Raw genomic sequence first — 12,421 nt, forward strand, 5'->3', positions numbered from 1 at the left:
CAACGAGAGTAAACGAGATGGACAATGGAAACGTCTGTGACCTATATACACTTTGCTTGAGTAATGAGAAGGATACGCGGTGGAGCACTTTCATCGGGGCAAACTGTTCATCTTCGACATTATACCGATAACGAATCGACGAGGATGCTGTTCTTCGTTTCGTGCTGTAATTGCTAAGTCGAGTACAGTAGTCGCTCGATAATTCACCGTTTCTAGGATTCTAAAGGTGTTCGATATAGCTGTCGATGTACGTTTCGCAAAAAAACATTCAACAATTTTTATAGGTTTTTTCGATTCGTTTCGTGTTAAACGCGTGTTCGCAAGAGCCATTAAACGGCTGGTAAATCCGTGTACGGATTTTCGCGTTCGAACACGATCTCAATCGATCTCGTTGCTTTTAACGAAACACTTGTTTTTTCGCACCTCTCCCTTTGATTCGACCGCTTCACGTGCGTAAATATTTTTTGTTTTCTTTTCTTTTTTTTTTTCAAACATTTATCACGACGGAACGCAAAAGAATATTTTTCAATATTTACGATGCCCTGACGTACGAGCGCAAACTCGACGCTCGAAAACGCAATTCGCTGCGAACCTCGCGTACAAAGGATTATAATATCGTCCGTGAAACATTTTACGTTGAAAAACCCGTTTTTCTGATGAAGATTCCCCGGTTTTTTTTTGTTTTTGTTTTTTTTTTTTCGAAAGTCGCTTCAAATTCTACCAATCGATGCCCTTGCTGGAAAAACTAACTGCATAATTAACTTCAAACTTTTTCATAAAGCTCCGAGTATAAGTTCTTTAAAATCTTCGTTCCAGTATTATTATTATAAGTCTGTTGCGAAAATGTTTTACAAGAAGAAGTTGTAAAGCTGAAAATATTGCGCGAAGCTTCTTCGAAATTAAAAGTTTACTGAGTAACTTCCTGGGTCGCAGACTTCTTTCTTTTTGAACATCATCATCAAAATAACCGTTGGGTAAACATTTCTAATTTTAACTTGGATTAATCTCCATTCAAGAATAAAGCTCTTTCGCCATGGTTTCTCTGTAATTTCTGAAAGCTTCAACTTGAAACGTAAACAATCGCCAATCCGTGCCGATGCCTTTCCCGAAAGTTCGAGTAAACATTTCACGACCAACCAGATGCATTCGCTGTCGAATCGAACTTGACGAGAGAAAAATATTTCAGTTGAAATTTCCCGTGGAATTCAATCGCGACTATAAGGAGAGAAATTTTGCAAAAACATATTTTGAATTTGTATATAGATTTAATCGGCTGTAATATAATTTTATAGGTAATCTCTACAGGTAATTGTAGTCGCGAGCGTAAAGTATAAATGAGTCTACTTACGTAGGCCACGATCTTTTTTCTCATTTCCATACGTCGGTTTCTTCAAGTTCTCGCCACTTAGCGGCATTCCCGATGAAAGAATAGTTAAGCGAGGCTTCGTGAATACAACACGGGTTCGAGCAAGGGACGCAGCGTGAACTTCGCGTGATTACCGGCAATAATAATTTCCTCCTGCACCGGTGCCCCCTTCTCGTCGCTTCCGGTTTTCCCCTCTTAGTTGCCCAGATGATACCGATAGCCTGATTACTTCCGAATAATACGGAGACAACGACCTAATTGGCGAGTTTACTGCCTTTTCTTTTCCCTCGATTCTTTCGTTGCCGTTCTTAAGTGGTTAACGCGTTCAACGCCACGGTGAAAATGTTCGTGTACACTCGGACACGCTATAATTACAATCGTTCTGAAACCTGATACTATGTTTTTCTCAATAAAGATCACTTCTTCGGTGATTATCTTGAAAACCTGAGACCTGTAATATTCGAGATACGATATCAGAATTACGTATCAACTAACGATTCTTGTGTTTCTGCTAATAAACCTTACAAACGCACGTACCTAAAACAGGCGTGTACGAAAATGAGACGAGGGAAATTCCATTTTCCCAGGCTGAGTAGAAGCAGGCCGAAATCATATCAGGTAGCAGGTACTGTCGAAGTTGTTGCACGTCCTGTGAATTTGGCACACCGCTCTACACGGGGGCTTGCAGAACTCGAGCAAATTGATTTTCAACCAAAAACGTCCTCATCGAGTATTACAGTCTTCTAAGACCACTCGAAAATCACGTAGAACGTGTTCGTGAAAATAATGATACCGTTCGAACGCGATTTTAAATGAAACTTTATATCGTATAAAAATGAAAACATTCTACGACGAGCCGAATGAAATACCCTTACCATTATCAGATTTTCAAAAATATTTTCCTCCTTGCTTATGAAGAAAATTTATCACAATTTTATCACTTTTCATAACAGCCAGCATAAAGTTATACGATAAGCTGTACAATACCCACACGACCTTTAACCAATATTCCTCACGATGTATCGCAAGCTGTAGCCGAAGAAAAAGTATTAATCATCCGTGAACGTTTCGTGGAACGCCTCAGGTAACTAACAATACGCGTTCTCGCGTTGGATTCAAGGAACGTTATTAATCGGTGCAGGTGGGTAAGACGGAGGCGCGACGGTGTTCTGCGTTAAGTTCAAAATAGAATATTTAGTGTGTCAAAGGAAGTAGGCTGAACCTGCTGGAAATATATTCCAATTTCGTCGGTACTGTTCCCTGTAATACAAGTAGTTAACGCGGAAAGCTAATCCGCCGCGCACTCTCGAGAATTTACTTCGGTTTCTGGTTTCTCCGTGCTAACCATTTATCCTGCTTTAAGGGTGGCTGCGGTTTAAGGGAAAGTGGATTACCGGAAGTCCCCGTACAACCGTGCCCCCCGGTCCGCTTCAATCCCGGCTAAATTCGATCACGTGGCCATTGGTGAAACGATAAGGGTCGATTCGCTCAGTATACCCGCAGCCTCAACCAGACTCTTATCTTTCCTCGCTGAAAAAGCCTCACGAACGAATCGTCTATCTTGACGAAGTTGTCGCCCTATCTGACGGGAAACTGTGCTAAAGAGACCTCTCGTTTCGCTTATAAAACGAAAAACCCGGTGACCTAACCCCGGCTAGGTAGATGTCAAACGAAAGCAACCAGATTTTCAACAACTTTACTCCGGACACACGGTTTACGTGTCACACCCTTCGAACACATAAATTTCCATCCGTTTAACCCGTTTATACCAGTCGTTAGAAAGTATAACACGCGTTCGTGTGTCCGTACCCGATAGTCTAGAATCTAGAATTATGTGGCCTTGCACTGTCGCTGAAATTTTATGTTTCTTTTCTGTCGAACGAAAAATTACAGAGGCTATTTAACATCAAACGTATACAGCTATAGAATACTAAGAAAACTGAAGATATATCTTTAGCAAAAGCATTTATCCATTCCCTGCATAATATCCGACACGCCGTTCATCCATCGAGAGAAACTTCTTCGACTTTACGCCGAATCTCTTCGAGTCTGATTTGTATTCCAACCTAGTTTACGTGTATTCCGATACGCGTATATTATACACCCGACGGTATTGTTGTTAAACTAGTTACCGCTCTAACGAGGTTTCGTACTCGGTGAAAAGCGACATTTAAACTTTGGAAAATTCTCTTCAAAGAGTAGAATAAGGAAATTTCGTCGAAAAATGCAATACCTGAAGCGGGTTAACTGACGGCTTTTCGTAGCGGGTTAACTGACAAGAGGAGCAAGTGAAATGGGTGTTAATATATTCTCGTTGGATTCATTTTAACAGCGAGGGTTAAAAGTACAGCGTTGAAGTGCTTTCCGCTATTAGTAGGAGAGCGATTAGCGATCAGAACGTGAGAACGGAACATCTGATTGCTCGGACGTCGAGCTTACCGTCGAAATGGTCTAATCCTACGTATATCTTGCCAGTTGCTACGTCTACCAGCTCTTGCAACGTTATCCTGCCGATAAATCCCGATATAAGGCATTAAAAAGACGCGTTTCAAAGCGATTTTCCTCTAAATATTGAACCAGACGGAAATCAATGCAACGTTTGCGCACGCTTTGGTTTATTACGTTTCGTGTAAAAACGATCGTGATTAGCTCGTGTTACATCCGTTGTTTAAAATGCAAACATTGATTTCGATTGTTACGAGTGTATCTCCCGAGAGAATGTGGAAGCTGAATACCATTCATACTGTTAATTCAATTTCCTTCTCTTCCTGTATGATATTTTCACGCGAATACCTGTTGGCTATGTTCCATTGTTATTCGATACGTTTGAGGGATGCATTTGTACCGTTTAACGTGTAATAATCAAATTAATCAAACGGTAAATTGTATCGATGTATTTAACGTACAGGGTGTTCTGTATGAATCGTTTAAACTTCGAAGCAGGAAGAATGCAATGGAAATTGAAAAATGGCAATTAAACATAAAAAATACCAGTGATAAATGATACTTGGTTTTCAACAAAGTTTTATGGAGAAAATTGGAATAACGAAGGGGTTAATGCGTAACTTAATTACTCAACACCACGTAAGCCCAATTAACGCAACCACGAGGGTAAACAATAGGGCAAAATATCGTGTGTACAGAGAGTTAAAGCAAATTAGAGAATATAATACAGTGCAGAACAATCTAATTCGATTCAATCCCCGGCATAAGTCGTGGTGCATACAAAATCATCGTCACCCTGTTACGTTTCCACCACGTACGTACACTGTGTACATAATGCCGCGCACGTTTCCCGTATCGTGGCGAACAGTTTAGCAATAATAACTTTCGCGTCAAAGTAACGGTACAACTGCAATAATTCCCTTGTTCAAACTTGCATGCCCGCCACGGGGCGAGCTTACGCTCGAAACGTCCCCGTCAAACGAGAGTTATGCGACACCGAAGAGACCACGGTGAGGTGAGAGCTAGCGAGAGCGAGGCAGATAGATATTATAGCGTAATGACAGATCGATATGCGTCTCAACTAAATCCAATCTATTTCACCATCGCTCTCCTCCGGTGCTTCAATTTCGATTCTGTCTAAACGTTAGCCGTGCTTGCACTGGCACGTGTAAAGCAGCCTGATACTCACAACGATGCGGAACATCCGCACGTTCCATTCTCTGTGTACCGAGTTGTTTGCATTCGCACGTATAAACAGGACGAAACGCGTGTATAGGGTGACTCAAAAGTCGGGTTGGTTCAAGTTAGACGGGGTAAAGGGAAGAATTTGTGGGATTGAAAGCGGTTGATTGGGAAACCGGTACCTTGGGATCATTCGATTACTGGTGTCTCGCGTTAGGTTCTCAGAGGCCCTATTGATAGAACAAGTGATAGTAGCCTTAGATTACATTAGTAAATCTAGATTACATTGGTGTAATACAGGGGTGGGCAATTGTTTTGGCTCGGGGGCCATTTTGTAGAAGCGGAGGTTAGCAGAGGGCTGCACCTTTTAAAATGATTGCATTCGTTAATTAACCAGATACACTGCGCATGCGTATTAACCTGGCCGTCCTAGTGGAAAATACGAGACGAATCTTCGGTCGCGCACGGGAAGGAAATCTCGGTTCAGGGCGGATTTTTCTGACTCTCTTGGTGGGCCACATAAAACTCTTAGCGGGCTGCTATTTGCCCATCCCTGGTATAATAACTCACATGTACTGCAATTTTATCTGAAATATTTGGGAACGACTAGAAACCATCTCCGAGTCTACGATGAAAAAAAGGTATGGCGATTGCAGTGCCCGAGAAAGTGGAGAGAAAAGGAATAGAGAAGGATAAGAACGTTTTATTCGGAGCTTTACTGCTGGACTTTTTAAGATCTAACCGGTTAATTTAGAGGAAATGGATAGTTAATCAAAGATTTGCGAGGAAGTATCTCCACAAAGAAGTCGAAGTTGCCGGAAAGAAGTTCTTAAAACTTCCTGGATATCCTACATGCAATGTGTCTTTGAGAATATTTGATTTACAAGCACCGAATGTCATTACTATTTACAAGTATACTGAGAACACTTTAGTCTGCAAATATTTTACGAGACACTTTATAATACCACGAATAAGCGTGAACTCTTGACGCTGTCAAAGTCAAACTCTCTTTTTATTTAATCAATATTCGCGGTCCGTAAGTACCACCGGATCAAGCGCTAGCTTCAATCGGAATTTTAAGAGGCCTTTCACAATCTCGTAGCAATACGAATTGAATAATAATATTAAGGAAAATGAAATTTGCAGTTTTCACGGGGTGCATGTTTTTTTGAGACACCCTCTATATTTACATTCAGGATGTTGAATGTGCAGGGGATGAATTGGTACTCTTTGATTTTCAAGCTTTCAAGCCCTCTTTTATATTTTATCATTCAATTTTCCAATTTTGTATTGCGCTATTATTAATTTAAAAGATTAATATCAGTTTTAAATTTCGCGTTTCCAGATAGCTTCCATTGGTAACGATTTCAATATCCTGATCCATGGTTTCAATATCGCTCACTATTTATATGGCTTTCAATGCGTTCCTTTCTAATTGTTATCATTTCGTAACATTTTGAAAATTTCCACGTTTTCAGAAACCATTCGATTTTCACGGAATTCGCGCTCTGCATTTGTTGCATCTATCAGCTTGTATCGACACTGAATCTCTCTCGTTTGTTGCTTTGATGTTTGACTTAACCGTGCCTCGGGAAACTGATACCAGTCACCGATAGTTTGACACACAGACGAGTCATTGGCGATTAATTACAATTAGTCATTGGAATAGGTTGCGTTTCGAGAACTGAGAGTAACCCGAAGCTCAAACTACCATAAATAGTTGGCTGGATGCACAAAAGCGAGTAACCCTTGTTAACGCCTGTAATCAAACGTGATATACGCTCCGTGTCAATGTGTATCTACGATACTTTGATAAATGATGATGGATTAATAATTTGATTCAAATTCTGAATTAATGTTTTATCCGACGTTCAAATTATCGAGACATTTTTAATATTGAAAGTATTGTTCTTTGAACACAGTTCACATATCAAAGCTTTTGGTCCTTGTAGCATAAATTTCGAGGGAATATTATCTCGCGTATGTACGTCAAATTAGTTGACTGATAAAATTATAATTCTACGAGTAACTTTATAAAACTCGCATTTCATTTTTTTATCCTATTAATGTTCGTATTCGTATGTACGATGGCTCGTCGATAATACTCTTCATAGAGTTTCTTCCGTAATTTATGCTACTCTTTATTGTTTTCGAAAAGTGAAAAACTGACGTGTGAAAATAAAAACCAAAAAAAAAAAGAAAAAAATAGAATACATGGATATAGGAAATTTTATATGCAATTCACAGCAGATTGGATTTCGAAACGTTGCTACGCGGAGGGAAGGCAATCACGGTAGCTGACGTGCCAGTCAAGGCGTTAATCAGATTTGCTAAAATTGTTATTCAATTTTTATTCAGATTCACTATAAAATTCCCGTCGAAGAAAGGAGGAAAAACAAAACGTCACGGTGCCCCAACAAGATCGCCGGAGATTTGGATTTAAACTTTAATAAAGCTCTGTTTTGTTTAACGTCAGAAGAAAAACGATTCCGTTCGCGAGTTTATTCGATCAAATTATTTGAATGGAATATCATACGTCGACTCCGGTACGAACGTAAAGAGCAAAAAGAAAATGACGAAGTACGATAAAAGAATTGCAATTTTTATTCATTTGAATGTCGCGAGAGAAAATTAATTATTACTTGTTCCCAATGGTATTCCTGTTGGCATCGTTGTGCTTTAATAATGTCGTATTTTAAAGAAACGTTATTTCCTTGCAACTAGATGATTGAACGTGATTCTATAGAACGGATGACGTCGGAACAAAATTACATCGGAAGGGAAAAGCATGAATATCCTAGTGAAGAATCATGCGTACGCTTTTCTGGATGGCTGCACAATCGAAACGAATAAAATTCAAGATAAAATCTAGCAAAAACTGAAGAATGCAGTTTCGTAACAAAGGTCTTTTGTGCACCGACCGTTATTCCTCCATTGAATGCCATTACAGATTGCATACGGCTTTATGATCTTTCTTCGTATGCGTACAATCGCGAATTTTTAACACTTCCTTGGTGTAATTACGTTTCTTTGCCTTTTCCTTTTAATACAAGTACTATAATTATTGAACGAACAGTTTCATTCCTGGAAAACTGGAAGCATGTTATTTCTTTCATATTCTAATTAATTTCAGCATTACAACGGTCAATATCCTTAGTGATTCATATTATTGTGTGCCACATTATACAGGGTATTCGGCTAGGGGAGGACATCCTTTAAGGGGATGGTAGCAGGGGTGATTCTGAACAACTTTTTCCTTTACTAAAATGCCCGTCAAGGCTTAGTTTCTGAATTATTAATTAAAACCACCGAGCGATCAGTGCGCATGCTCAGCCGCGAGAGTGTCGGCGAGTAGATTGTTCGCGACCACAGTCGAGCGCGGATCTCGTAGCCGTCACTACCGCGGCTGAGCTTGCGCGCTATGCGCGATGTTTTTTTACTAATAATTCAAAAACTAAGCCTTGACGAATATTTTGGTAAAGGAAAAAGTTGTCCAGAATCATCTTATCTATCACCTCAGCTATAGCACTTCCTCAAAGAATGCCCATCCGTAGCAGAAACACCCTGCAATTAACAGCCACAGTAGAAACATCCGTATATGGTCAGACATACGATAAAATGGATTATTAAAGGTACTCAGAAGCAATTTTTCTATGGAGTTCGGTTTGCTATCTCATATTATTAATACGATTTATTAATATTTGAAATTATTTTACTATTTTAATTACTATACTATTTTCACTTTTTAATTATTTGATCGAATTGATTACTAACGACTAACGTGACCTTACGGCGACTGTGTTAATTTGTTAAATAATTCTACTTCTTGAAATTCATCCAATTTCGACTTTCGGTTTCTCGAAATAGTTCGGTGCGAAAGTGAAACGCAAAGTCGAAGAACGAAACGCACGAAGATCACGCGATAGGGAAATAACGTGAGCGGGATCGTCCCGAGAGTCGTGTAATTAATAAAGATTTTAATTAAATCACCGTATCGTCGGGCAGATCCGACGTTTACAATGGCATTTATCTTGCTGTAGAATTGGAAGAGGCGATGGGGAAGAAACGTTGCCACGTTACATGCGATGTTAGTTACGGAATTCAGGTCACACCGGGTAGACCGGCTAACGTTTACGAATGCCTCCGTGTAATCCGATTTACTTTTACTTATCACACCGTTCAAACACTTGGAGATATTTGCATCGCCGTCGTTCCTTGGTTCGCAACGGGTCCGGGGAATTCGGCGTTTCCCATTGCGGAACTGTTTTCGCGTAATTTACCGTTCCTACGGGGTTGGCAGCGGCAAGAATAGCGTAAATTATTCCGCGCGTAACCGTATACAGTTGATTTTCGACTGAATAACTGCAACGAACACCGCGGGCTAGACTGAACGTGTTACGGGATAGTAGAATCGACAGGGAGAATTTCAAGCGTCGAAACACACATGCTTTTCTCGCGAATGGTAGAACGTTTAAATTTCACCAGAACCTACGTTCTGTCCAAATAATTTTAACGAGCGCTCCTGTATTTTCGAAACGAACGAATCGACGATGAAATTGCAACGGATTCTTGTTTTCGAGGTACCTGTTAACCGAGCTAGAGTTTGACGGACCAACTTTCGGTACGTGACACTATAAAGAGTATTGTGATCCAAAACGGAAGCTTGTTTATAACGAAATTTACAAATTTTCGTTTGTAACACCGTTTAATTAATCATGGTCATTACGTGCACGAGTGTATGCGTGCACATTTACACGCGTGATCTTGGAATAGAGGGAAAATCGATTGAATCGCGTATACAGGAATACTATCGAAATGACTTTAACCCCTTACTGTCGACCTCGATACATATCCTAGGATACATACCACTCCATGCGTCGTCTATTATTGAAGCTATGTAATGCAGATCCCAGGAGATGTAAGTTCATTACCTATAACAGCTTACAATCCTCTCGAAATCTTTTATTAATACGTTAATATTTACCTATCTACGTGCTAGGATTTAATTCGAAAGAGTTTCATGGAGCTCGTGAAAAAGTTTTCGCTACTTTAACAGGCGGTCCGCGTTGGAAGTAATAATGAGCAATTTCCGTTCAATACTCTTTGTATCGGAGTTCACGTAATTTGATCGCTGAATATCGGACTGTGTATACACGTACGGGTATAAACAGTGGAATCCTGTTATTAAATGGAACACTTCATGCATACATGACGGAGAAATTAAAAATAGAAAAAGAAGAAAATATCAATTACTCGTCGAAATTGCATTTTCCTGGATTACGGTTTAAAACTTTTTGGTGGATAATTTTCGATTCGATATCGCGAAATCTTCGAATGTTTCAGTTATTAAAAAGCAACTGGTAATCAAATTATCATTCAATTTTTATTGGTTTAATAATTACTCCATTTGGTCAAATTATTCGGGCACCGTTGTTTAAGAATTAAATATTGTAATTTGAGTGATTGAGTACCCATTTCTATGTTGCCTTTGCGAAAATATCGTAAAATTAATATGGAAGAAAATATTTAACCATAGATAATAATGACCAGTAATAAATATGTGTACTTGTGTTATTTTTCACATGGAAGTTAAAAAGAGGATTTTAAAAGAACAGCTAATTCACTGAAGGTGTAAAGCTCTTTAGCGAAACAGTAAATAGAATATTCCAAAGGATTTAGAGCACACAGATGAAACTTCGGTTTACTCAATCAGCTATTTTTAATCCTTGTTCAGTAACCTCGATGTGTTCTATAATCCGCGTCAAACATCAATAATGTATAGCATGGTGTTTGAAAGGCACTGTTCGCAAAGGCAATAAAAATACGTCACGGCTGAATCCGATCACCCTCAACAGAATTTAATTTGCACGCGCGATTGTTATGATACGAACGGGTCTCTTCGTTATTTTCACTTCTCCAACGGTGACTGACTGTTCTGCGCATCGATCAATAATTTAGCAAAATCGACGTAATTGCGGTGTAGACGGTGTTAAAATTAGAACGGTGCCAACAGCTCGATAATGGTACTTTTCGAAACGGATCATGACGATGTTTTCACAAAAACGAATGAAAATATATACTTTACTCCAAAAATTCCTTTCCATTAGTCACTCAGCTTTCGAACCTTTCATTCGTGATTTCAAATACATTTGGTCTCTTTCATTGGAACCCCTCGAACCGAGTAATAATGAAACGCTACAAGGTTATCCACCAGCGTCGTTCCTTTATCGGGCCGAGTCGAAACCCGTCGACTTTCGCGTCTCAATGAACCGCGAACATCGATACTTCAGCACGCACCGATGCCAGAAAGCAATCGATAACAGTTGATCGCCACTATAAAAACGGTCGTCAAACGATCTGGCAAGCAGATTGTGCAAGCCATAAAATGACCCCTATAATACGTTGCATTCAAACTTGGTCAATCGTTGAGTATCGAGTACCATAATCAGGGCGATTCAATTTGTGTCCTCTTGATAAAAGAAGGTTTCTCTTTAAGAGGGCCATCGATACGTTCGTAGCTTAAATTTTAAATCTAGAATCAAAACAGGCCTGTCTTACCGAGGGTTAACGACAGGCCCGGGTCATCGGTGTCTCCGGTACACGGCAGTTGCTTGTGCATACTCGAAAGCACGTGGCTATAACGAGAGGCTCGCGTGGTCTGGTATAATTAAGCGTCACGTCGAATCGACGTGGCCGGGCGTAACGACAAACGAATCCGAAAAGTCGGAAAGCTTGGCGATCATCCCTCTCGACGGGCAGCCGTTACGTCGCGATATGCCGCGATTAATCACGCAGTCCGTCTGACAGCCGGAAAATTTATCACGAGCCCGCGAGAAAGTTCGCCTCTTCAAACCGCCACGCCCCGTAACGTTTGCCGTCGCTGCTTCCCTCCAAGCGAGTAAGTACTTTTGCAAACGACGAGGAAACGAGACGGGCAACAGTTGTAGGAAGACGAACGGGAGGCCAGATAAATAAGGAAGTAGGTAGTCTCGTGTAACTAAATGGCACTCGTTTAGGTCGCGATACGACAGTGAAAAAGGGACAATTTGATTGCGGCTAGAAGGAAGTCAAACGTACGGCTTCATTCGAGGATCAGTTTTCAGGTGGAAAGTATTCGTGTCGGAGAGAAATTTTGGAAACACGAGCCGCGGATAAAAAGAATCCGTCTTGCTGTATGATGCATTGTACCGTGAGCTATTGTTCTTCGGGCGTTCCTTTTTTTTTTTCGCTTCTTTTTATTTCTTCTCGTTGAATTTGTTCCCCGCGAGATTGCAGAAAGAACTCTGTTATTTCACAGTCGAAACATTCCACCATTCTCCGAAGAAGTTCTTATAAACGAGTTTGGTATTTATTCTTGAAATGTTTCGAAAGCGACATGTTTCGTGCACCCCAGGCAGGAAGAAACGTTAAATTAGTTACTCTTATTGT

The 12,421-nt window shown here is 40.1% G+C and overlaps 1 protein-coding gene across 2 annotated transcripts in view; it reads left to right on the forward strand.

The window, feature by feature from the left end:
- LOC117611758 (neurotrimin) overlaps positions 1-12,421 on the forward strand; it is an 85,021-nt gene that overhangs the window by 38,844 nt on the left and 33,756 nt on the right. The window contains exon 1 of one of the 2 annotated variants that reach the window (XM_034339967.2): positions 8,390-8,625. The exons of the other annotated variant lie outside the window; for it this stretch is intronic. Within the exon in view, the coding sequence (XP_034195858.2) occupies positions 8,592-8,625 (34 nt within the window). The 5' untranslated portion in view covers positions 8,390-8,591. Of the gene's footprint in view, positions 1-8,389; positions 8,626-12,421 lie in introns of those variants that run through there. 2 annotated transcript variants of the gene reach the window in all.

The sequence above is a fragment of the Osmia lignaria genome, chromosome 10 (genome assembly GCF_051020975.1).
Source record: "Osmia lignaria lignaria isolate PbOS001 chromosome 10, iyOsmLign1, whole genome shotgun sequence".
NCBI lineage: Eukaryota > Metazoa > Arthropoda > Insecta > Hymenoptera > Megachilidae > Osmia > Osmia lignaria.